Genomic DNA, 23,663 nt, shown 5'->3' on the forward strand with positions numbered 1-23,663 from the left:
AGAGCCAAGCAGAGCCTGGGCTGCAGCAGCAGCAGTGTGGCCAGCAGGGCCAGGGAGGGGATTCTCCCCCTCTGCTCTGCTCTGCTCTGCTCTGCTCTGCTGAGAGCCCTCCTGGAGTCCTGCATCCAGCTCTGGAGCCCCTGGGACAAGAGGGCTGTGGAGATGCTGGAGAGTGTCCAGAGCAGGGCCAGGAGGATGCTCAGAGGCTGCAGCAGCTCTGCTGTGAGCACAGCCTGAAAGAGTTGGGGCTGTGCAGGCTGGAGCAGAAGAGGCTCCCAGGGGATCTTCTTGTGGCCTGCCAGGATCTGAAGGGGGCTGCAAAAAAGCTGGGGAGGGACTTTTGAGGCTGTGAGGGAGTGACAGGAGTGGGGGGGATGGAGCAGAGCTGGAGGTGGGGAGAGTGAGGCTGGAGGTGAGGAGGAAGTTGTTGAGCAGGAGAGTGGTGAGAGGCTGGAATGGGTTGCCCAGGGAGGGGGTTGAGGCCCCATGGCTGGAGGTGTTTGAGGCCAGGCTGGCTGAGGCTGTGTGCAGCCTGCTCTAGGGTAGGGTGTCCCTGGGCATGGCAGGGGTTGGCACTGCCTGCTCCTTGTGCTCCCTTCCAGCCCTGCCTGGTTCTAGTAAAGGGAATAGTTATGACTAAAGCTGCTACAGATAACATTTAGATGTGAGCTGTGAGCCAAGATCCCATCTAGAGGTGAGCAAAGAGAGCAGATGTGAACAAGGAGAACGGAAGAGCACAAATCCATGGTCCCCAGCTGAGTTTGTTCTGTCACTCTGAGCAGCAGGTGAAGCTTTTTCCCTCCCCAAAGTGCTTCTCCAGCTCTCGAGTGACAAATCTGAGTCCTTTTACATCCCTTGTTCCCTTTTCTTCTCTTCCCTTCCCCACACTGGACTTCCCCAGCCTCCAAACTCCTCTGTTTGGGCCCTAGAGAAGCACTGCTCCTTTCTCCTCCAAAGGCAAACCTCTCTGCGTGGCTGGCTGGTGGGGACGAGCCCCACCTCACGCCCATGCCTGGTCCTCACTATTAATCCCAGCTGATGGCAGGGAGGGGCTGGTGTGGGAGGCAGCCATGCGGTGAACGTTGAGCACAGTGGGTTGGTTTCTGTGTTCTGGGCTTTCCCCCCCTCCCTCCCCTCTCTTCTCCTCCTTTCCCTCGCTCCTCTCCTTTTTCAGACGAGCAAAACTGTTGGATGCTGCCACAGATGTGAGCACTTTGCCAGCGAAGTCTCAGGGCCCCCAAACCACAGGAGGAGCCGCCGAGAGCAGGGAAGCTCTGGCCGGGGAGCATGGACGAGGAGGTGCAAGGCAGGAGGGGAGGAAGAGTGAGGTCGGTGATGTTTGTGGCACATGGATGCAATTACACTCAGAGCATTCCAGAGGCGTTCCTGTGAGCCCCGTGCAGGTCTGCCTGCTGCTCCCGGCAGAGAGGAAGAGCCAGGGAGGAGAAGTCCCTCTCGCCTGGAGACGGAATGTCTGCGCTCTCAGCCCTCTTTTTAGGTAGGTTGGCTTCGGGGCAGGGTTCGTGAAATCCAATTTCCCTTCTGCCTTCCCTTGCACGACCGAAATTCGTTGCTGATGACTTTTTTTTTCCTGGGGGGGAAGGGATTTATGAAGCCAAACTTTTCTGGCCAGCTCCCATCTGGGTGGCGTTGGGGGGTCTGGGTGCTTTGCTTGCCGCTTTGGGGGCAAGGATGGGTTTGTCCAGGAGCCATGGCTGAGCAAAGCTCCTTCTGGACTCCTTTAACCAGGGCAGCTTAAACATTCCCCCTGAAAAAGAACCCTAAATGAGAGGTTTGGAGCTGTGGCAGCAGAAGGTGGACAAAATGTCTTTGTTTCGGGCACGGTGTCAAATTTGTTCAACTCCTGCTCCGCTTTGCTTGGGCGTTTTAAGGTCCAGGCTTGGAAATCAAAAGGGGTTATTGTTTCCAGTGGATGCCTGAGATGAGAAACAGATGTGCTGGAGTGCAGAAGGGAGGAGTTGGGGGTTAGGAGGTGTTGGAGGGGGGGGAAAAGGATGGGAGAAGGAAGATTAAAAGAAGGAAGGCAAGAAATGGGCCGCGGAAAGGAGAGAGGTAGAGGGTGGCTGCGGGGAAGGGGAAAGGAGATGCTAAAGAGGAGGCAAGGCTGAAGAGAGCTGTTGGTTAAAGCCGTGGAGGGGGAGAGTTTGCAGCCCTGAGGTCTGTGAGGGGGCAGGAGGCAGCCCCAGAGGCAGCCTGGGTTGCTGCATCTCGATGCCAGGAGCGAGCTTCCCTCTCGGCTCCGCTCCCCAGGCAGGGCTCTGCCGCGGCTGGGCGAAGCCTTTCTGTCCCCTGGGTGCTGCTGGCCCCCGGGTGCTGGGGCAGAGCGGGGAGAAGGCAGGCTGGGCTTGGGTTCCCCGGCAGGAATGGAGAGCTGCAGGGTGCTGGGCTTAGTGCAGGCAGGATACGGATCCCGGCGAGCCGCCAAGCAGCCTTGCAGGGCCCAGCTCTGCTCCAGAAGTCTCCCAGGTGCGGGGCACGGAGCAGGCAGAGCTGCAAGGCAGGCAGCAGCTGTAGAGGTGCTGAGCACGTTGTAGAAAAGGGGTTTTGGCTGCCAGCAAAGGGATTCTGCTCTCTGTGTGCCCCGGGCAGGGAGCTGGGATGCGCTGCAGAGCCGCGCAGGGGAGAGCGGGCAGCGGTTTGTGCCCCTGCGCATCTGCTGGGGCTCGGTGTGGGGGTGGAGGGAGAGTTTAAAGGAGGCTTCAGGAGACAGCAAGGTCAGGAAGAACTGCCAGAGGGGCTGGTGAGCCCTGCAGGAACGGGCAGGAAAGCGTGGGCAGGAAATGCCCACATCTGGAGGCAGAAGGGGAGGTTGCATCCCTCGCTGCAGGAGACCAACGGAACCTGCAAGCCCTGAGCCACCAACCCTGTTCAGCTGCTGCAGGCTGAAGGCTTGGAGCAAAAGGAATAAGCTGTGCCTGCAGAGAAGGTCTTGTGTGAGGGGAACTTAACAACTCGGCAGGACCATTGCTACTTCTACCTCTGAGACGCTCTGAGCTTCATCCCTCCTCCGGCATCTCCACCACGCCAGCAGCACACAGGCACCACGCACAAGACCCTCTCTGCCCTCCTCAGGCTCTGCCCTCCTCAGGCTCTGCCCTCCTCAGGCTCTGCCCTTGCCCAGAGCTTGAATTTCTCCCCCCCTCTGGCAGAGGGCAGGATAAGGAGCACCACAGAGGTCACACAAAGCCTGCTGCCTTTTGTCTCCTGCTGCCCCATGCCTTGCCCATGCTTTACTTGCCCTGCCAGCAGCTAATGCTCTCTGGGCTCTGCACCCAGCTTCCTTCCCCACCGCAGAAGCATACTCCAGGGATAAGCAGGGAAGTGTTGTGGTTCCTTGTCCTGAAAACAAGCAGGCTGGGGAGTCTCCTTTGCCAGCTAGGGAAAGCCTGGTTGATTTCCTGCGTTTAGGAGGCACAGAAGGGCCCAGGGTGACTTTTCTTGCTTCTACAGTGAAAGCCCAGGGTGGGAAAAAGGGGTTAAGAGAAGGCAGGGAAAGGGCAAAGGAAGGCTGCCTGGTCTGGGGCTCCAGTGTTAAACAGCCCCGGATGGTAGCCCCAGCCCCTGCCTCTTCACTGTTTACCTCTCTGGGGCCAGGCTGTGTGAGGAGCCAGAGAGCAGGAGCCAGCTGGTTTTAAGGAGACCTGGGAAAGAGGAGAGATGAGAGACTCTGAGCAGTGGGCAAGGGCAGAGCTCTGCTTAATCGCCTAGTGAAGGCTTGGGGAGTGAGTGGGGAAGGAGCCAGGGGTGGGGGGGTGAGTGGGGAAGGGTTAGGAGTGAGGAAGGAGTGGAGGGGATGAGTGGGGAAGAAGTGAGGGATGGGAGGTGAGTGGGGAAGGAGTGAGGGGGTTGGGGGAGTGAGTGAGTGGGGAAGAAGTGAAGGGTGGGGGAAGCAGTGGGGAAGAAGTGAGGGGGTGGGAGAGTGAGTAGGGAGGGAGTGGGGGGGTGAGTGGGGGAAGGAGTGAGGGGTGGGGAAGGAGTGAGGAAGGAGGTGGGGGGATGAGTGGGGAAGAAGTGAGGGATGGGAGGTGAGTGGGGAAGGGGTAGGGGGTCAGTGAGGAAGGAGTGAGTGGGGAAGGTGTGAGTGAGGAAGAAGTGAGGGATGGGGAAGGAGTGAGGGGCTGGGGGGTGAGTGGGGAAGGAGTGAGTGAGGAAGAAGTGAGGGATGGGGAAGGAGTGAGGGGGTAGGGGGTGAGTGGGGAAGGAGTGAGGGGGTGGGGGGTGAGTGGGGAAGGAGCGAGGGCTGGGGAGGTGCTGGATGCTGCCGGTAGCGCCTGGCAGCTGCCGTTCGGCTCAGCCCACAGCTGGTTAAAGCAGCTTCAGCCTCCTTGTGTAACACTCTGTGCTCTCCTGACATCCAGAGGGCTCTTTCCGAGGCAAGCAGCTCTGACCCTTCCCTTCTGGGGGCTGAAAAACCTCCTAGAAGTGCCTGCTTGGAAAAATCCCTTAAACCCAAGCCCAGCCCTAACCCAGCATCTCCCTGGCACACCACACTGAGCTCCCTCATCCAAACATCCTTCAACACCTCCAGGGGTGGTGACTCCACCAACTTCCCTGGGCAGCCCTGCCCCAGGGATATCCTCTTCAGGGCACACTGCTGCACTCCTCAGCCAGCAAAACGACACCAAACCTTTTCCTTTCAGTCTTCTGCTGCAGTGCTTGGCACTTTCTGGGTGCTGGGCGTTTGCTTTGCCCTCTTTCAGCCTCCAAATCAGTCGTGGGGATTTTAAATGGAGCTCATAGAATGGTTGGGAAGGACCTCGAAGCTCAGCCTCGGTGCCAACCCCCACCCTTGCCACGGGCAGGGACACCTCCTGCCAGCCCCAGGTTGCTTAAGGGCTCATTCAGCCTGGTCCTGAACACCTCCAGGGAGGTTGTGGAGCACAGAAGCACAGAATGTGATCCTTCCTTCCACCCTTCCTCTCTTCCTCCCTTCCTTCCACCCTTCCTCTCTTCCTCCCTTCCTTCCACCCTTCCTCTCTTCCTCCCTTCCTTCCACCCTTCCTCTCTTCCTCCCTTCCTTCCACCCTTCCTCTCTTCCTTCCTTCCTTCCACCCTTCCTCTCTTCCTTCCTTCCTTCCACCCTTCCTCTCTTCCTTCCTTCCTTCCACCCTTCCTCTCTTCCTTCCTTCCTTCCACCCTTCCTCTCTTCCTTCCTTCCTTCCACCCTTCCTCTCTTCCTCCCTTCCTTCCACCCTTCCACCCTTCCTCCCTTCCTTCCACCCTTCCTCTCTTCCTCCCTTCCTTCCACCCTTCCTCTCTTCCTCCCTTCCTTCCACCCTTCCTCTCTTCCTCCCTTCCTCCCTTCCTTCCTTCCTTCCTTCCACCCTTCCTCTCTTCCTCCCTTCCTTCCTTCCTTCCACTCTTCCTCTCTTCCTTCCTTCCACCCTTCCTCTCTTCCTTCCTTCCACCCTTCCTCTCTTCCTTCCTTCCACCCTTCCTCTCTTCCTTCCTTCCACCCTCCCTCCCCCCTCCCTCCCCCCTCCCTCCCTCTGTGCCCTGCAGCCCTGCTGGAGCTGAGCTCTGCCCTCCCAGCCCGGAGCCCAACACCTCTCTTACAGCCCCGTCCCAGGGGGCTCGCGGTTGCTGCACTGAGCTCTGAGCCTCTCCTTCATCTCACTGCACTGGGATAAAAGGTCATGGTGCAGATCCTGCCACTGCCTGTTGGCATCAGCAATCGAGTCTGACAGCTGCCCTTGCCCAGGTACCCACCAGCCACGGAGCTGGAAATAGCTGTGATGAGAAGGAAGCAGCTCTGCAGCGTTCAGCAGTGGTAGCTCAGCCTGAAGCTGTGCTCCAGCAGACTGACTCTGGCCCTCTCTTCTGCTTCAAGAGCACAGCCAACCTGCACTGTGCCCTATCACATCTCCTTGAGAGCCTTCTCCTTCAGCTCTTGCAAGGCTACACCCCAGCAGAGCCAGGGATGGTTGCAGGCTTGAGGGCTCAGGGTGGATTTGTGAGATTCAAGGGAAATTGGACAGCTTAGTGGAATGCTTTGGTCCAGGGAGGGTGGGGAGACACTGGCACAGGTTGAGGGTGAGGAGACACTGGCACAGGTTGAGGGTGAGGAGACACTGGCACAGGTTGCCCAGGGAGGTTGTGGAGCACAGAAGCACCCAATGTGATCAAAGATCACATTGGGTGCTTCTGTGCTCCACAACCTCCCTGAGAGGTGTTCAGGACCAGGCTGGATGAGACCTTGAGCAACCTGTTCCAGTGGGAGCTGTCCCTGGAGGTGTTCAGCACCAGGTTGGATCAGACCTTGAGCATCCTGTGCTGATGAGAGGTGTCCCTGCCCATGGCACTGGATTCGGAGCTGAGCTTTGAGGTCCCTTCCAACTTTGATCCCATTCTGTGCTCCACAACCTCCCTGGAGGTGTCCTAGACCAAGGGGGATGAAGCCTTGAGCACCCTGTGCTGGTGGGAGGTGTCCCTGCCCGTGGCAGGGGAGTTGGAGGAGATGATCTCTGAGGTCTCTTCCAGCCTAAGCCTTTCTGTGCTTTGTTGGGTTTCTTGTGCTGGTTTGAGCCTAATTGGAACATCTTAATGAGAGAACTGAGATGCTAGGCTGTGAAAAGGAAACAGTGAGGATGTCTGCTGCACTCAGAGGCTTGCTGAGGTGTGTAAAAGCAGGGACACAAGCACAGATAAGAGGGTGTGGGGGAGTGGAAGTATCAGAGTCTGTGTCTGTGCTTTTCCTCCTGGGCTTTGGCTGTGTAACCCAACTAATGCTGCTTCTAACCCCCCTGGCTGATCCTCCAGACTCACCTTGCACCTAAAGTAGACTCTGGGATAAGGCAGAGGGGTGGAAAGGAGGTGGAAGGGTGGTTGGGAGCCCCTCCTGGGGACTCTGGTTTCTGGGAGGGCTGCTGTGTTGCTGTATCACCTTTAACTTGGCTGCTTCTGGCTATAGCTGTAACTCTCTGCTTGTCTCTTGTGCTAAGCTGTCAATAGGAAGCTTCATTCCTTAACTTCCAGCCAGCTGAGTCCAGTCTGGGTGAGTTCATTGTGTGTGTGAGGGGCAGGTAACTCCCAAACCATCACACACCTTGGTGTGTTTAGCTCCAAAGTCTGCTTGGTTGGCCAGGGCTGGCTGCTAGGTTGGACTGGTTGAGCTTGGAGGTCTCTTCCAACCTGCTTTGATTCTCCCAAGGACAGCTCCACACAACAGTGGCCAACTCATTCCTGCCAGGCCAACTCCAGCAGCCACCACTCAAAGCACCAACTGTGTGCAAGCTTCAGCTGCTTCCAGCTGGGGGAAGGAAGCCCAAGGGCAGGGCAAGCAGCTCTTTAGCAGAGCACTGCTCTGGGAAGACCCAAGGAGAAGGAGCAAAGGGAATTGGTGCATCCATGTGGCAGTCCAGGGGGAACTCAGAGGAGCTAAAGATGCTGCAGGGAGCTGCTGCCTGGCAGCATCTCAGGGTTAACACTCCTTGTGGTGTGCTAAAACCCTTCCAGACCCAGGGCTGGGCTGCATCACACATTTTCTGTCGAGTCACTTCACAAGAAATGGTCTCTTTCTCCTGCTCAGCTTCCTTCTGGAGCAGCAAACCAGGTTGGATGAAGCCTGGAGCAACCTGGGGCTGGTGGGAGGTGTCCCTGCCTGTGGCAGGGAGGGTTGGAACTGGCTGAGCTTTGAGGTCCCTTCCCGCCCAGATTGCTCCATCCTTGTGTGACTGTGTGCAAGGAAGTAACCTCCTAGAGCAAGGGAGAGCAGCAGAGTGCCCAAGCTGAGCTGGAAGGCTAAAGATGAACTCATTTTATGGGGAACAGAGCCAAGGAAGGAGGGAGGCAACAGAGCCACAGAATGGGAGGGGTTGGAAGGGACCTCTGGAGATGATCATCCAAGCCAAAGCAAGGTCACCTGGAGAGTGTCACACAGCAACACATCCAGCTGGGGCTTGAAGGTCTCCAGAGAAGGAGGCTCCACAACCTCTCTGCAGCCTGCTTCAGGCCTCCTGCACCCTCACACCGAGGAAGTTTCTCCTCATGTTGAGGCAGAACCTCCTGGGTTCCAGTTTGTGGCCACTGCTCCTTGTCCTAGCACTGAACAGAGCCTGGCCCCTGCTGCTTGCCCCTCACCCTGCAGAGGTTATAACACTGACCAGATCTCCTCTCAGCCTAACCAGCCCCAGGGCTCTCACCTTCCCTCCTCACACAGCTGTTCCCCTCCCTTCAGCATCCTCACAGCCTCTGCTGAACACTCTGCAGTAGTTTCCTGCCCCTCTTGAACTCGGGAGCCCAGAACTGGGCACAACACTGCAGATGTGATCCCACCAGGGCAGAGCAGAGAGGGGTGAGCCCCTCCCTTGACCTGCTGGCCACACATCCTGATTCACCCCAGCAGACCATTGGCCCTCTTGGCCATGAGGGCACATTGCTGTGCCATGGGGTCATTTATTGCCCACCAGGACTCCCAAGTCCTTCTCCTTGCAGCTGCTTCCCAGCAGCTCCCCCTCAGCTGTGCTGCTGCAGGAGGTTGTTCCTGCCCAGGGCCAGGACCTGCCCTTGCCCTGCTTGGCCTCCCTCAGGTTGCTCTGCCCCAGCTCTGCAGCCTGCCCAGGGCTCCCTGGGTGCCAGCACAGCCTGAGGGCTCTCAGCCACTGCTGCCCTTTTCTGAGCTTCCCATGGAAGAGCAGCAGTGCCCAGGAGGCTCCTTTGGGTGCAGTGGGCAGTTGGTGGTGCCCTGGCTGCAGGATGGGTGGGTTTGGGTTGGTTTGTTCCCTTCCCCAGAGCTCTTTCCTCAGCTGTTTTTAGAAGCTGTTGGTTTCCAGAGGCAGCCCAGCAAAAAGCCAAGGGTGAAGTCAGGTCACTGAGGTCTGGGAGCAGACACTCAGCTGGCAGGAGGGTGGAGGAGGCAGGGATGGCAGCGCAGGCAGCAGCAGCAGAGGCAAAGGTGCAGTGCCACAGCAGGGTGAGGAGAGTCAATTTCTGCCTCCTTCATCTCTCTTTTCTCCAGTGGGGCTGAGAGGAGTCAAAGCCCATCCCTGCCAGCCAGGGGTTCAGCCCCTGCTGAGGGCAGGTTTTGCCTGAGCAGAATGCAGAGGAACATTGAGTCATTAGTGCTGGGCAAGGCCTCCAAGATCATCCAGTCCAACCTTCTGCCCTGCACCTCTCTGACTGCTGGACCACGTCCCAGACAGCCACTTCTGCTGCTCCCTTGCACACCTGCAGGCATGGAGACTCCTCCATCTCCCTGGGCAGCCTGTGCCAGTCTCTGACTGCTCTTGCATCAAGGAAATTGTTCCTCATTGCCAACCTAACCCTGCCCTGGCACAATTTCAGGTCATGTCCTCTCCTTTTGCCTGATCCTAGGGAGCAGAGCCCAACCCCCACCTGATTGCAGCCTCCCTGCAGGGAGCTGCAGAGAGCAATGAGGTCTCCTCTCAGCCTCCTCTTCCTCCAGGCTGCACACCCCCAGCTCCCTCAGCTGCTCCTCCCCAGCCCTCTTCTCCAGACCCTTCCCCACCTTTGTTACTCTTCTCTGGACCTGCTCCAGCCCTTCAGTGTCCTGCTCGAAGTGAGGAGCCCAAACCTGACCCCAGGATTCAAGGTGCAGCCTCAGCAGTGCCAAGCAGAGTTGGAAATCACATCCTAGACCCATTGGCCACAGTGCTCCTTGTGCAAGCCAGGATGCCCTTGGCCACCTGAGCAAGAGCTGGTCCTGTGCAAAGAGGACACTTGGAGAGGTGGTCAGCAGGAGGAGAAAAGCAGCAGCTTGTCCATGCTGCCTGTGTGACTGCTTGCTGTGATGGTGCTCTGCTTGCAGGGAGCTGCAGAGGGCAATGAGGTCTCCTCTCAGCCTCCTCTTCATCACCTCCCTGGGCAGCCTGTGCCAAGCCCTGACCACTCTGGCAGCAAGGGAATTGTTCCTCAGCTCCAACCTAACCCTGCCCTGGCACAACTTCAGGCCAAGTTCTCTCCTTCTAGGGAGACACCATGGAGCAGAGCCCAACCCCCACCTGACTGCAGCCTCCCTGCAGGGAGCTGCAGAGAGCAATGAGGTCTCCTCTCAGCCTCCTCTTCTCCAGGCTGCACACCCCCAGCTCCCTCAGCTGCTCCTCCCCAGCCCTCTTCTCCAGACCCTTCCCCACCTTTGCTGCCCTTCTCTGGTCCTGCTCCATCCCCTCAATGACTTAGGTGGATGCAGTGCTCGAGATGTGACCCCACCAGTGGCAGGTGCAGCTGGATCCAGTTGTGGCTGGGAGCCCCAGCAGTGGCTTAGCAACCCAGACCAAAGCTGACCTTTTCTTTGCCCCAGGAGCCCACTAAGGAGTAGAAGCAGCAAGTGGGTGGCATGAGCAGGATGGGTACTGCCCTGCCTCAGCAAGCACCACTGCTTGGCTCTTCTCAAGCCATGGTTTTGCTACCTCAGTTTCCTCCTTAGGCAGCTGCAGACCTTCTGCTCAGGAACTGGCCTGAAATTGTGCCAGGGCAGGGTTAGGTTGGAGAGGAGGAACAATTTCCTTGCTGCCAGAGTGCTCAGGGCTTGGCACAGGCTGCCCAGGGAGGTGCTGGAGTCCCCATGCCTGTGGCCATGGCACCTGGGGCTGTGGAGGGGCTGGGTTGGGGCTGGCCTGGATGCTCTCAGAAGGCTTTTCCAAGCCAAACCATTCTCTGTTTCTGTGTGAAGAGCACTGAGCAGCTGTGAGGTGCTCAGCAGGTGGTGAAGGTGCTGGAAGGTGCCAGAACAAGCCCTGCCCTCATCTGCTCCTCCATCTGCCCCAGGAGAGCATCTGGCAGGTTCAAAAGGCAGATGGAGGAACTCAGCACTGCTCTTAGTGGGTCAGAGGCAGCTCTGTGCTGCCAGAGCTGCTGTGCTCCCACAATCAATGCCCATTACAGGATCTTTTCAGCCTGGCTCTTGCCCTCTGGGGCTGACACCCATTTGTGTGCCTGGATAAAGAGTCCCTGGGGAGGACTCCTTCCTGAGTGCCGAGGTGGAAGTTCAGCTCAGCCTCTGCAGTGGAATTGCCCTGGGCAGCAGGAGGTCGGTGGCAGTGTTGTGGTGCTGCTCATCTGCATGGCAGGAGAGAGGCTGCAGGCACAGACTCACAGCCACACCCAGGCTGGCAAAGCCTCTCAGCATCACCAAGCCCAGCCTAGAGCCCTGCTCTGCAAGATCCACCTTAAACCACCTCCCCAGGCACCACACCCAATCCACCCTGAATCACAGCCAGGCTGGGTGACTCCAGCCCCTCTCTGGGCAGCTGAGTCCAGTCCCTGACCACTCTCTCCATCAAAAACTTTCCCCTAATGTCCAATCTAACCCTCCCCAGCCTCAGCTTGAGGCCATTCCCCCTCCTTCTGTCTCCAGTTCCCTGTGAGCAGAGCCCAGCAGCAGCCTCTCCACGATGTCCCTTCAGGCAGCTGCAGACAGCAATGAGCTCTGCCCTCAGCCTCCCAGACACATTCAGGTTGGAAAAGACCTCCAGGACCACCAAGCCCAGCCTAGGGCCCTGCTCTGCAAGATCCACCTTAAACCACCTCCCCAGGCACCACATCCAATCCACCCTGAATCACACCAGGGCTGGGTGACTCCAGCCCCTCCCTGGGCAGCTCAGTCCAGTCCCTGACCACTCTCTCCATGACAAACTTTCCCCTGATGTCCAGTCTAAACCTCCCCAGCCTCAGCTGGAGCCTGCATGGTTAGAGTCAGCTCATGGCCACAGCTTGGCTGCCTTTGGTCTGCCACAGAGCTGCTGCTGTGCTAAGTGCCACTGAGTCCCTGCATGGATGGGGCTTGGGAGGGACCCTCAGAGGTGACCTTGCCCACTGCCCTGCAGGCAGCAGAGACTAGAGCAGGCTGCTGAGGGCCACAGAATATCTGACCTTGAGTGTCTGCAGGGATGGAGCCTCCTCCTCCACTGCCTCTCTGGGCAATCTGTTGCAGCATTTCACCACCCTCCTTGTCGAGAGCCTCCTCCTGATCTCCAGCCTGAAGCTATCCTGCCCCAGTTCCAAATCACTGCCTCTTATTCTGTGACCCCAAGTCCTCCTCTAAAGTCCCTCCCCAGCTCTCCTGGAACCCCCTTCAGGTACTGTAAGGCTGCTCTAAGGTTCCCCTGGAGCCTTCTCCTTTCCAGGCTGAACAGCCCCAACTCTGCCAGCCTGTCCCCACAGCAGAGCTTCTCCAGCTCCAGCCCTCTGAGCATCCTCTTGGCCTCCTGGCCCCTGCTCTGCTCTGGTGAGTCCTCACCTGCAGTGCTGTAAGCCCTTACCAAAAGTCCTTCCCCAGCTCTCCTGTAGCCCCTTCAGGTCCTGGAAGGCCTCTAAAACGTCTCCTCAGAGGACAGCTCATCTGGATGGCATTTAGCACAAACCAGCAGCAGCCAATGAGTGGCTCCAGCCCTTCTCATCCCATTCTCATCCAGCGTGAGGGGGTCGGCTTGGGTGGGATGCTTGAGGCAGGAGCTCAGGCCGCTGGGGCTGGCTCTGTGCTTTGTTTCTTAAAGGCTGGGGAAGGTTGTCGAGCCCTGGAAGTGCTGAATAAAGCGAAGGACCCTGATGGGCAGGGCAGGGCAGGGCTCCAGAGTGCCTGCAAGTGGCGAGGGGGCTGTGTGAGTGCAGAGGGGAATCGTCCGTCCAGCGCAGCAAGCCCTGCGGCACCCAACTGAAACAGCTCCTCTGCCCTGCTCCCCTGCTTGCCTCTTCCTCCTTCCTTCCTTCCTCTCTTGCCTTTCTCTCTCTTTCCTTCTTCTCTCTTTCCTTCCTCTCTCTTTCCTCTCTCTCTTTCCTCTCTCTCTTTCCTCTCTCTCTTTCCTTTCTCTCTCTTGCCTTCCTCTCTCTTTCCTTCCTCCCTTGCCTTCCTCTCCCTCGCCTTCCTCTCCCTCGCCTTCCTCTCCCTCGCCTTCCTCTCCCTCGCCTTCCTCTCCCTCGCCTTCCTCTCCCTCGCCTTCCTCTCCCTCGCCTTCCTCTCCCTCGCCTTCCTCTCCCTCGCCTTCCTCTCCCTCGCCTTCCTCTCCCTCGCCTTCCTCTCCCTCGCCTTCCTCTCCCTCGCCTTCCTCTCTCGTTCCCTTTTCTCTCTTTCCCTCCCTCCTTCCTTCCCTCCCTCCCTCCCTCCCTCCCTCCCTCCCTCTTTCTTTTCTTCCTCCCTCCCTCTTTCTTTTCTCCCTCCCTTCCTCCTTCTTTTCTCGCTCCCTTCCTCCTTCTTTTCTCGCTCCCTTCCTCCTTCTTTTCTCCCTCCCTTCCTCCTTCTTTTCTCCCTCCCTTCCTCTCCCTCCCTCCCTTCCTCTCCCTCCCTTCCTCTCCCTCCCTTTCTCTCCCTCCCTCCCTTTCTCTCCCTCCCTCCCTCCCTCCCTTTCTCTCCCTCCCTCCCTTTCTCTCCCTCCCTTTCTTTCTCTCCCCCTTTCATCCCAATATTGGAGGCTTTTCGAGCTCGCAGGCAAAGCTCTTTATGGCTTCATTGTTTAAATTTAGGCTTTGTTTGGCGGGGGGCTGGGTGGGGATGGATCGTTAGACTCGCAGCCAGAGCCTTATAGCCCAGGGACTGTCACTTCTGATTACTTCCAGTGACACTTCCAATTATTTCCCATCACAATTCCAGGGAGGAGAGGAAAAAAGGAGCCACATCCTCCAGCGGCAGAGTTGGCTTTGGGGTTGGGGTTTGGTTTTTTTCTCCTTTCTTTCCTCTTCTCTTTTTTGTCCTCTGAACGAAGCAGAATTTACCAAACCTCTGCAGAGCAAAAGGTGCAGATTGGGAGCTCTGCTGGGGCAGTTCCAGAGCAGAGTGAGACTGGAGGCTGGTGGCAGGCAGGGTGCAGGGAGCCCTGCTGCAGCTCCTGCCTCGCTGAATGGCTTTAAGGAGATGGTTTTGTCTTCCCCAGGCGTTCTCTGGCAGCAGGACTCGGTGGGTGCAGCTCTGCTGAGGGCAGCTGGGAGCTCCCTTGGCTCTTTGGCAGACGTGAGGCTGCGAAACTGCTGCTGAAGGAAAGCAAACAGCTCAGAGTTGGGCTGGGGACAAAGTGCCCAGCAGCCAGCACTGGTCCCTGGCAGCCCAGAGCCAGGTCCTGCACTTGGATCAGGGCAATCTTGAGCACAGAGCCAGGCTGGGTGAGGAGAAGGGCCTGGGGGTGTCAGTTGGTGCCAAGGTGCCCAGCAGCCAGCACTGGTCCCTGGCAGCCCAGAGCCAGGTCCTGCACTTGGATCAGGGCAATCTTGAGCACAGAGCCAGGCTGGGTGAGGAGAAGGGCCTGGGGGTGTCAGTTGGTGCCAAGGTGCCCAGCAGGCAGCACTGGTCCCTGGCAGCCCAGAGCCAAGTCCTGCACTTGGATCAGGGCAAACCTGAGCTCAGAGCCAGGCTGGGTGAGGAGAGGCTGAGAGCAGGCTGGAGGAGAAGGGCCTGGGGGTGTCAGTTGGTGCCAAGGTGCCCAGCAGCCAGCACTGGTCCCTGGCAGCCCAGAGCCAGCTGTGTGCTGGCTGCAGGCAGAGCAGGGAGAGCAGCAGCACAGGGAGGGGATTCTGCCCCTCTGCTCTGCTCTGCTCAGCCCTCACCTGCAGCACTGCCTCCAGCTCTGGGAACCCAGCACAAGGAGGACCTGGAGCTGCTGGAGAGGATCCAGAGAAGGACACAAAGATGCTCAGGGGATTGGAGAACCTCTGCTGTGGGGCCAGGCTTGGGGCTGTGCAGCCTGGAGAAGAGAAGGCTCCAAGGAGACCTTAGAGCAACCTTCCAGTACCTGAAGGGGCTGCAGGAGAGCTGGGGAGGGACTTTGGATAAGGGCTGGGAGTGTCAGGAGGAGGGAGAATGGCTTTGAGCTGGGAGAGGGGAGAGGGAGAGTGGAGATGAGGGAGGGATTGTTGAGAGTGAGGGTGGGGAGAGACTGGCACAGGTTGCCCAGGGAGGTTGTGGAGCACAGGGAGGGAGGGTGAGGAGACACTGGCACAGGCTGAGGGTGGTGAGACACTGGCACAGGTTTCCCAGGGAGGTTGTGGAGCACAGAAGCACCCAATGTGATCAAAGATCCCATTGGGTGCTTCTGTGCTCCACAACCTCCCTGGAGGTGTTCAGCACCAGGTTGGATCAGACCTTCAGCATCCTGTGCTGCTGGGAGGTGTCCCAGCCCATGGCAGGGGGTTTGGAAGTGGCTGAGCTTTGAGCTCCCTTCCAACCCATCCCATTCTATCGATCTGTGTCTCCTGCTGCTAATCCCTTAGGAATCTCAGCACTCCACACCAGGAAGTGTCTCACTGGAGCCATCCAGTCTGGGTCTTGGGTTTGTTCTGCTGTGGTCGCTGCTGTGGGCAAAGCCTCTCTTCGTTTCCATTGTTTCAAGCTCTTGCTTGGAGACAAAAGCAATCTTCCCCCATCCCACTGTGTTGACAGAGGCTGTGATTCTCTTTGCCAAAGGCAATTTGAAGCCCTTGCAAGAGCTTTCTGGCCAGAGCAGCGCTCAGGAGGTCTAAAGTTGGGCCAATGACTCAGTGCTTGAGTAAGTCAGGCTCTGGTTCTGAGTCCCTGCTTGGTTTGAGTGTCTGCCTCTGGAGTGCTCTAAGGGGTCACAGCTGCTGAATCATGGAACCAGGCAGGGCTGGAAGGGAGCACAAGGAGCAGGCAGTCCCAACCCCTGCCATGCCCAGGGACACCCTACCCTAGAGCAGGCTGCACACAGCCTCAGCCAGCCTGGCCTCAAACACCTCCAGCCATGGGGCCTCAACCCCCTCCCTGGGCAACCCATTCCAGCCTCTCACCACTCTCCTGCTCAACAACTTCCTCCTCACCTCCAGCCTCACTCTCCCCACCTCCAGCTTGGCTCCATCCCCCCCACTCCTGCCACTCCCTCACAGCCTCCAAAGTCCCTCCCCAGCTTTTTTGGAGCCCACTTCAGACCCTGGCAGGCCACAAGAAGGTCCCCTGGGAGCCTCCTCTGCTCCAGCCTGCACAGCCCCAACTCTTTCAGGCTGTGCTCACAGCAGAGCTGCTGCAGCCTCTCAGCATCCTCCTGGCCCTGCTCTGGACACTCTCCAGCATCTCCACAGCCCTCTTGTGCCAGGGGCTCCAGAGCTGGATGCAGCACTCCAGGTGGGCTCTCAGCAGAGCAGAGCAGAGCAGAGCAGAGCAGAGCAGAGCAGAGCAGAGCAGAGCAGAGGGGGAGAATCCCCTCCCTGGCCCTGCTGGCCACACTGCTGCTGCTGCAGCCCAGGCTCTGGGTGGCAGCTCTTGAGGGGAAGGTTGTTTGGTGCCTTTGTGCTCTCACAACTCATAGACACAGACTGCAGTGGGTTGGAAGGGACTTTCCAAGGGTGTCTTGTCCAATCCCCCTGCAAGCAGCAGGGACACCTCCAGCCTGAGCAGGCTGCTCAGGGCCACATCAAAGCTGATCTGGAGTGTTTCTGGGGATGGAGCCTCAAGCCCAGCCCAGGGCAGCCTGTTCCAGTGTCTCATTGTGCAAAACTTCCTCCAGATGTGCAACCTAAATCTGTCCTGAGACAGTTTCAAACCACTGCCTCTCCTCCTTTGTCAGAAGTCCCTCCCCAGCTCTGCTGGAGCCCCTTCACCTGCTGGAAGGATGCTCTAAGGTCTCCCTGCAGCCTTCTGCAGGCTGCACAGCCCCAACTCTCCCAGCCTGTTGCCAGCCCTCTGAGCATCTTTGTGGCCTGCTCTGGACCCTCTTGTGCTGGAAGCCAAACAGCTGGGCCAGCCCTGCAGGTGAGGTCTGAGCAGAGCAGAGGGGCAGGATCCCCTCCCTCCATCTCTGCCCACCCCCTCTGGGGGCATTCCAGCAGAGAAGCATCTGAGACACAAAGAAGTTGAACACCACCACCCCTCCCCCTCCCATTTTCAACTGCACCCCCAAAAATGACAGTGTTTACAGCACCCCTGAGAGCACAGCAATTGGCAGGACCAAGCTCAGGTGTCTCTACACTACTGAGGCTCTCAGGTAGTGTCAAGGGCCCTATGACAAGAAGGACGTGGAGATGCTGGAGAGCAGCCCTGGGGAGAGGGACTTGGGGGTGCTGCTGGAGGAGAAGCTCAGCAGGAGCCAGCAGTGTGCACTTGCAGCCCAGAGAGCAGCCAGAGCCTGGGCTGCAGCAGCAGCAGTGTGGCCAGCAGGGCCAGGGAGGGGATTCTCCCCCTCTGCTCTGCTCTGCTGAGAGCCCACCTGGAGTGCTGCATCCAGCTCTGGAGCCCCTGGGACAAGAGGGCTGTGGAGATGCTGGAGAGTGTCCAGAGCAGGGCCAGGAGGATGCTGAGAGGCTGCAGCAGCTCTGCTGTGAGCACAGCCTGAAAGAGTTGGGGCTGTGCAGGCTGGAGCAGAGGAGGCTCCCAGGGGCCCTTCTTGTGGCCTGCCAGGATCTGAAGGGGGCTCCAGAAAAGCTGGGGAGGGACTTTTGAGGCTGTGAGGGAGTGTCAGGAGTGGGGGGAAGGGAGCAAAGGTGGAGGTGGGGAGAGTGAGGCTGGAGGTGAGGAGGAAGTTGTTGAGCAGGAGAGTGGTGAGAGGCTGGAATGGGTTGCCCAGGGAGGGGGTTGAGGCCCCATGGCTGGAGGTGTTTGAGGCCAGGCTGGCTGAGGCTGTGTGCAGCCTGCTCTAGGGTAGGGTGTCCCTGGGCATGGCAGGGGGTTGGAGCTGCCTGCTCCTTGTGCTCCCTTCCAGCCCTGCCTGGCTCCATGGCTCTGTGAGCTGCCAGGCTCTGGGCTGATGGCTGAGGAGTCAGTGCCACTCCTGTGGCAAATGGATCTCAGCCTCTGTGGCTTTCTCAGCTCCTTCCCTTTAGCCCCAGGCTGCCCCTGGAGCAAATAGAAGAGACAATTCTGCCCCTGCCAGCCAGTCCAGACCCCCACATGAGCTGGCACAGGAGCAGTTCAGAACTCTGAGCTGATGATGCACAATGCTCTGCCCTCTAATTACTTCAGCTTCATCTTCCTCCTCCCTGGCCGTGCCCTGGGCGTGCTGCTCCCTTTGTGGGCCAGCAGTGAATGCAGCCCCATTAGGAGAAGCCATTCAGGGCTGTGGGGGCTGCAGCGGTTCTTGTTCTTTGGACCTGTCAGCCAGCAGCCACTCCTGCCCCACAGCTCGGCCTCGGCTCTTTGTAGCCCAGGTGTGGCTCTTTGTAGCCCAGATGTAGCTGTTTGTAGCCCAGATCTAGCTCTTGTAGCCCAGATGTAGCTCTTTGTAGCCCAGATGTAGCTCTTTGTAGCCCAGACATAGCTCTCTGTAGCCCAGATGTGGCTCTTTGTAGCCCAGATGTGGCTCTTTGTAGCCCAGATCTGGCTGTTTGTAGCCCAGATGTGGCTCTTTGTAAACCAGACGTAGCTCTTTGTAGCCCAGATGTGGCTGTTTGTAGCCCAGATGTGGCTGTTTGTAGCCCAGATCTAGCTCTTTGTAGCCCAGATCTGGCTCTTTGTAGCCCAGATGTGGCTCTTTGTAGCCCAGATCTGGCTCTTTGTAGCCCAGATGTAGCTCTTTGTAGCCCACATGTGGCTGTTTGTAGCCCAGATCTGGCTCTCTGTAGCCCAGATGTGGCTGTTTGTAGCCCAGATGTGGCTGCTTGTAGCCCAGATGTGGCAGTTTGTAGCCCAGATCTGGCTCTTTGTAGCCCAGCTGTGGCTGTTTGTAGCCCAGCTCTAGCTCTTTGTAGCCCAGATGTGGCTGCTCTGTGGGGAGAGACTGGCACAGGATGCCCAGGGAGGCTGTGGAGCACACAAGCACCAATGTGATCCTCCAGCAGCACCCCCAAGTGCCTCTCCCCAGGGCTGTTCTCCAGCCTGGCACTGCCCAGCCTGCATTGGTGCTTGGCATTGCCAAACCCCTGTTAGCACCACAGAACCAGGCAGGCTGGCAGAGAGCTCCAAGCTCCTGCAGCCCAACCTAGCCCCCAGCCCTGCCCAACCAACCAGACCATGGCACTAAGTGCCCCAGGCAGGCTTGGCTGCAACACCTCCAGCCACAGCCACTCCACCACCTCCCTGGGCAGCCCATTCCAGTGCCAATCACTCTCTCTGCCAGCAGCTTCCTCCTCACACCCATCCTGAGCCTCCTTGTGTGGCCTTAGGTGGCAGAGGGGCAATGGTTTGTGGCTCCCTTGCTGATGGAGGTTGCTCAGCAGAGGGTGCAGGCAGGGGTGGAGGCTGTCAGAGCTCTCTCTGGGTAAGGTCTGTGGGAGGCTGAGCTCTGGGAGGGGACCACAGCAGCTCCACACTGCCTGTCTGGAGGGAGCAGCTCTGCTCCTTGCTTTGAATCGTTCTGGGGGGGTTCTTTTTCTGTGTCAGCACTGTCAGAGCCTATAATCCTCAACCAAAAGAGGCCATCCTGCCCTAGCAGGAGTGAGGAATCCCCTTCAGCAAGGATGTGGCAAGCAGACTGACAATGGAAAAGCAGTGAGGGAAGGGGAGGGGGGTGGGGGGGAGGAAAAAAACCCATCCTGATCTAATATGCATCAAATTAGGGCCTGATTATAATGCAGGAAGAATGCCCTGGGTAGAAGGAGCTGGTGGAAGGCACTCAGTGGGCAGCACTCAGTGCCAGGCAGGCGTTGATGGAGCAGGTGATGATGAGGCATGGAGGAGAAGCACTGCCCCCACCCGATTCTGGTGTGCTGGGCAGGCTTGGGGGAGCAGAGAGGTGTTCTGCAGGCACTTGAAGCAGCAGTCACTGCTCTTGTTTTCTCTTCAACCCCCTCCCTGCAAGCCCTGAGTAGTCCAAAGGCAAAGGTGGGCACAGATTGGAGATGCAGCAAAGCATTTACCTTAGTGGTGACTGCTGCGAGGGAGAGGATTCTGCCCCTCTGCTCTGCTCTGCTCTGCTCTGCTCTGCTGTGCTCTGCTGTGCTCTGCTGTGCTCTGCTCTGCTCTGCTCTGCTGTGCTCTGCTCTGCTCTGCTGAGAGCCCACCTGGAGTCCTGCACCCAGCTCTGGAGCCCCTGGCACAAGAGGGCTGTGGAGATGCTGCAGAGTGTCCAGAGCAGGGCCAGGAGGATGCTGAGGCTGCAGCAGCTCTGCTGTGAGCACAGCCTGAAAGAGTTGGGGCTGTGCAGGCTGGAGCAGAGGAGGCTCCCAGGGGACCTTCTTGTGGCCTGCCAGGATCTGAAGGGGGCTGCAAAAAAGCTGGGGAGGGACTTTTGAGGCTGTGAGGGAGTGGCAGGAGTGGGGGCAGAGGCTGAGGGAGCTGGGGGGGTGCAGCCTGCAGCAGAGGAGGCTCAGGGCAGAGCTGATTGCTGCCTGCAGCTGCCTGCAGGGAGGCTGTAGCCAGGTGGGGTTGGGCTCTGCTGCCAGGCAGCCAGGGACAGAAGAAGGGGACACAGCCTCAAGCTGTGCCAGGGCAGGTCTAGGCTGGATGTTGTTAGGAAGTTGCTGGCAGAGAGAGTGATTGGCATTGGAATGGGCTGCCCAGGGAGGTGGTGGAGTGGCTGTGGCTGGAGGTGTTGCAGCCAAGCCTGGCTGGGGCACTTAGTGCCATGGTCTGGTTGGTTGGGCAGGGCTGGGGGCTAGGTTGGGCTGCAGGAGCTTGGAGCTCTCTTCCAGCCTGCTTCTGTGCTTCACAACCTCCCTGGAGGTGTTCAGGACTAAGTTGGATGAGACCTTGAGCAACCTGGGACTGGTGGGAGGTGTCCCTGCCCATGGCACTGGCTGAGCTTTAAGGTCCCTTCCAACCCAACCCACTCCATGATTCTGTCACAGGTGTCTGTGGCTTTGCACCCACTTTCAGTGGTGTCCCTGCAGGCCACCACAACACAGGCAGAGGAGGTTCCATGTGAACCTGAGGATGATTTTCTCCTCTGGGAGGGTGGCAGAGCCTGGCACAGGCTGCCCAGGGGGGCTGTGGAGTCTCTCTCTCTGCAGATATTCAACCCCTGCCTGGATGTGTTCTGTGTGCTCTGCTCTGGGTGCTCCTGCTCTGGCAGGGCTTGGGCTGGCTGAGCTCTGGAGGTCCCTCCCAGCCCCTGCCTGTGTCTCTGTGATTCTCTGTTTTTGTGGCAGCTCTTCCCTGGTGAAGCTGAGTCCTGCTCTTCATTAACTTCTCTCACCTCAAGGGGCAACTTCTTGCCTGGAAGGCTCCCAGAGCCTGGCACAGGCTGCCCAGAGAGGTTGTGGAGTCTCCTTGTGTGGAGCCTTTCCAGGCCTGTCTGGATGTGTTCTGTGTGCCCTGAGCTGCATTGGATGGTGCTGCTCTGGCAGGGCTTGGACTGGATGAGCTCCTTGGGTCCCCTCCAACCCCTGACACCTGTGAGCTCAGCTGCAGTCCCAGCAGGAGCTGCTCTGGGGAGCCTTGCCCTGCCCCATCTCCACGAAGGGCAATGTCTGAGGAGTTGATGCTGCTTTGGGATGCTCAGACCGAGCAGAGGGGCAGAGTGGGCAGCAGTTTGCTGCTGCCCTTCCCCAAGAGCTCCCAGCTGCTGCCTGCTTGCATCTGCCCTGCATGCTGGCAGGATGGGGCTGTGCTGTGCCAGAGCTCAGCTCTGCCCAGCAGTGAGGGAAGGAGGCTTTGGTGTCTCCAGCAGCCCAGATGAAGCTCTGCCTCCAGTTTTTCCTGGGCTCTGTAGGAAATCCTCTCAGCCACACTTCCTAGAGGAGGAAATGCTGCAGCCCTGTCTCCTGTCTTTAGAGCAAACAGAATCCAGCTAATTGAATCTGGAAGGGAAATGCTCTTTGGGGGATCAACAGCCTGAATAAAGCATTCCTCAGCAGCCCCAAGGCACTGCCCCTCCCTTGGCACCACAACCCCCTCCAAGCAGCAGCCTCACTGCTGGAAGAGGCCAGAAGCAGCTGGCTGGGAGCTGCTCTGCCCACAGAGCAGTCACTCAGGATAGCCTCCTGTGCCTGCTGCACTCACACTGCTGCCCAGAACCAGCCCCAAGGAGCTGTGGGGGGGACCCTGCAAGTGGGCACTTCTTTGGCTGCTCCTGCAGAAATGCAGGTCTGGAGCCCCTGGGACAAGAGGGATGTGGAGGTGCTGGAGTGTGTCCAGAGCAGGGCTGCAGCAGCAGCAGTGTGGCCAGCAGGGCCAGGGAGGAGATTCTCCCCCTCTGCTGTGCTCTGCTGAGACCCAACCCAGTGCAGTCTGTGTCTGTGAATTGTGAGAGCCCAAAGGTACCAAACGACCTTGCCCTCAACAGCTGCAGGGATGGAGCTGCAGAAGTCCCCAGTGATGCCACCCAGAGCCTGGGCTGCAGCAGCAGCAGTGTGGCCAGCAGGGCCAGGGAGGGGATTCTGCCCCTCTGCTCTGCTCTGCTCTGCTCTGCTCTGCTCTGCTCTGCTCTGCTGAGAGCCCACCTGGAGTGCTGCATCCAGCTCTGGAGCCCCTGGCACAAGAGGGCTGTGGAGATGCTGGAGAGTGTCCAGAGCAGGGCCAGGAGGATGCTGAGAGGCTGCAGCAGCTCTGCTGTGAGCACAGCCTGAAAGAGTTGGGGCTGTGCAGGCTGCAGCAGAGGAGGCTCCCAGGGGACCTTCTTGTGGCCTGCCAGCATCTGAAGGGGGCTCCAAAAAAGCTGGGGAGGGACTTTTGAGGCTGTGAGGGAGTGTCAGGAGTGGGGGGGATGGAGCAAAGGTGGAGGTGGGGAGAGTGAGGCTGGAGGTGAGGAGGAAGTTGTTGAGCAGGAGAGTGGTGAGAGGCTGGAATGGGTTGCCCAGGGAGGTGGCTGAGGCCCCATGGCTGGAGGTGTTTGAGGCCAGGCTGGCTGAGGCTGTGTGCAGCCTGCTCTAGGGTAGGGTGTCCCTGGGCATGGCAGGGGTTGGCACTGCCTGCTCCTTGTGCTCCCTTCCAGCCCTGCCTGGTTCTATCCAATGCCCAGCGTGTGGGCTGGCAGGCAGAGCCTGGGGCTGTTTCCAGATGCAGAGACTTGTGTGGTCTGGGGCTGAGGAACTGCTGTTATCTGCAGTCTGGAGCCATTGGATTGCTTTTCCCTTCTCTCCTAGGCAAACATCATAAACTGTTGTCAGCCAGGGAGCTGCTGCAGTTCCCTGACTGGAGAGAGGCAGGAGGCAGAGGCTGGGGGGGAAAAGGCAGGCAGGCAGCAGAGGCTCTGCAGAGGCATCTGGCCAGGCTGCATGGATGCAGCAGGGTCACTTGTGTGAGGTTTAACCAAGCCTGGTGCTGGCTCCTGCCCTTGGGACACAACAACCCCATGGTTACTGCAGGCTTGAGGCAGAGTGGCTGGAAACTGCCTGGTGGAGAAGGACCTGGGGGGTGTTGGTGATGGTTGGGTGAAGATGATCTGCTCAGGTGGGCAGGAAGGGCAGCAGCAGCCTGGCCTGGCTCAGCAGTGGTGTGGGCAGCAGGAGCAGGGCAGGGATTGTCTCCCTGGACTGGGCACTGCTGAGGGCACAGCTTGAATCCTGGGTTCAGTTTGGAGTCTCTCACTCCAAAAAGGACATTGAGGAGCTGGAGCAGGTCCAGAGAAGGGCAACAAAGGTGGGGAAGGGTCTGGAGAAGAGGGCAGAGGAGGGGCAGCTGAGGGAGCTGGGGGTGTGGAGAGGCTGAGAGGAGGCTGAGAGGTCCTTGATGGATAAGAAAGCTGGGGAGGGGATGAGGAGCAGCTGAGGGAGCTGGGGGTGTGCAGCCTGGAGAGGAGGAGGCTGAGAGGAGACCTCATGGCAGCTCCCTGCGAGGAGGCTGCAGTCAGGTGGGGGTTGGGCTCTGCTCCCAGCCAACAGGGGACAGGACAAGAGCAGACAGCCCCAGGCCGTGCAAGGGGAGGGTCAGGTTGGCT

The 23,663-nt window shown here is 58.7% G+C and overlaps 1 protein-coding gene across 2 annotated transcripts in view; it reads left to right on the forward strand.

Annotated features, from left to right (window-relative positions):
* Window positions 1-1,359: 1,359 nt before the first annotated feature.
* The window catches only part of CLMP (CXADR like membrane protein), an 81,310-nt gene continuing 59,006 nt past the window's right edge, over window positions 1,360-23,663 (forward strand). For both annotated transcript variants that reach the window (XM_064173297.1, XM_064173298.1), the window contains exon 1: window positions 1,360-1,498. In XM_064173297.1, the coding sequence (XP_064029367.1) occupies window positions 1,471-1,498 (28 nt within the window). In that variant the 5' untranslated portion in view covers window positions 1,360-1,470. The remainder of the gene's footprint in view (window positions 1,499-23,663) is intronic.

The sequence above is a fragment of the Pogoniulus pusillus genome, chromosome 38 (genome assembly GCF_015220805.1).
Source record: "Pogoniulus pusillus isolate bPogPus1 chromosome 38, bPogPus1.pri, whole genome shotgun sequence".
NCBI classification, from domain to species: domain Eukaryota; kingdom Metazoa; phylum Chordata; class Aves; order Piciformes; family Lybiidae; genus Pogoniulus; species Pogoniulus pusillus.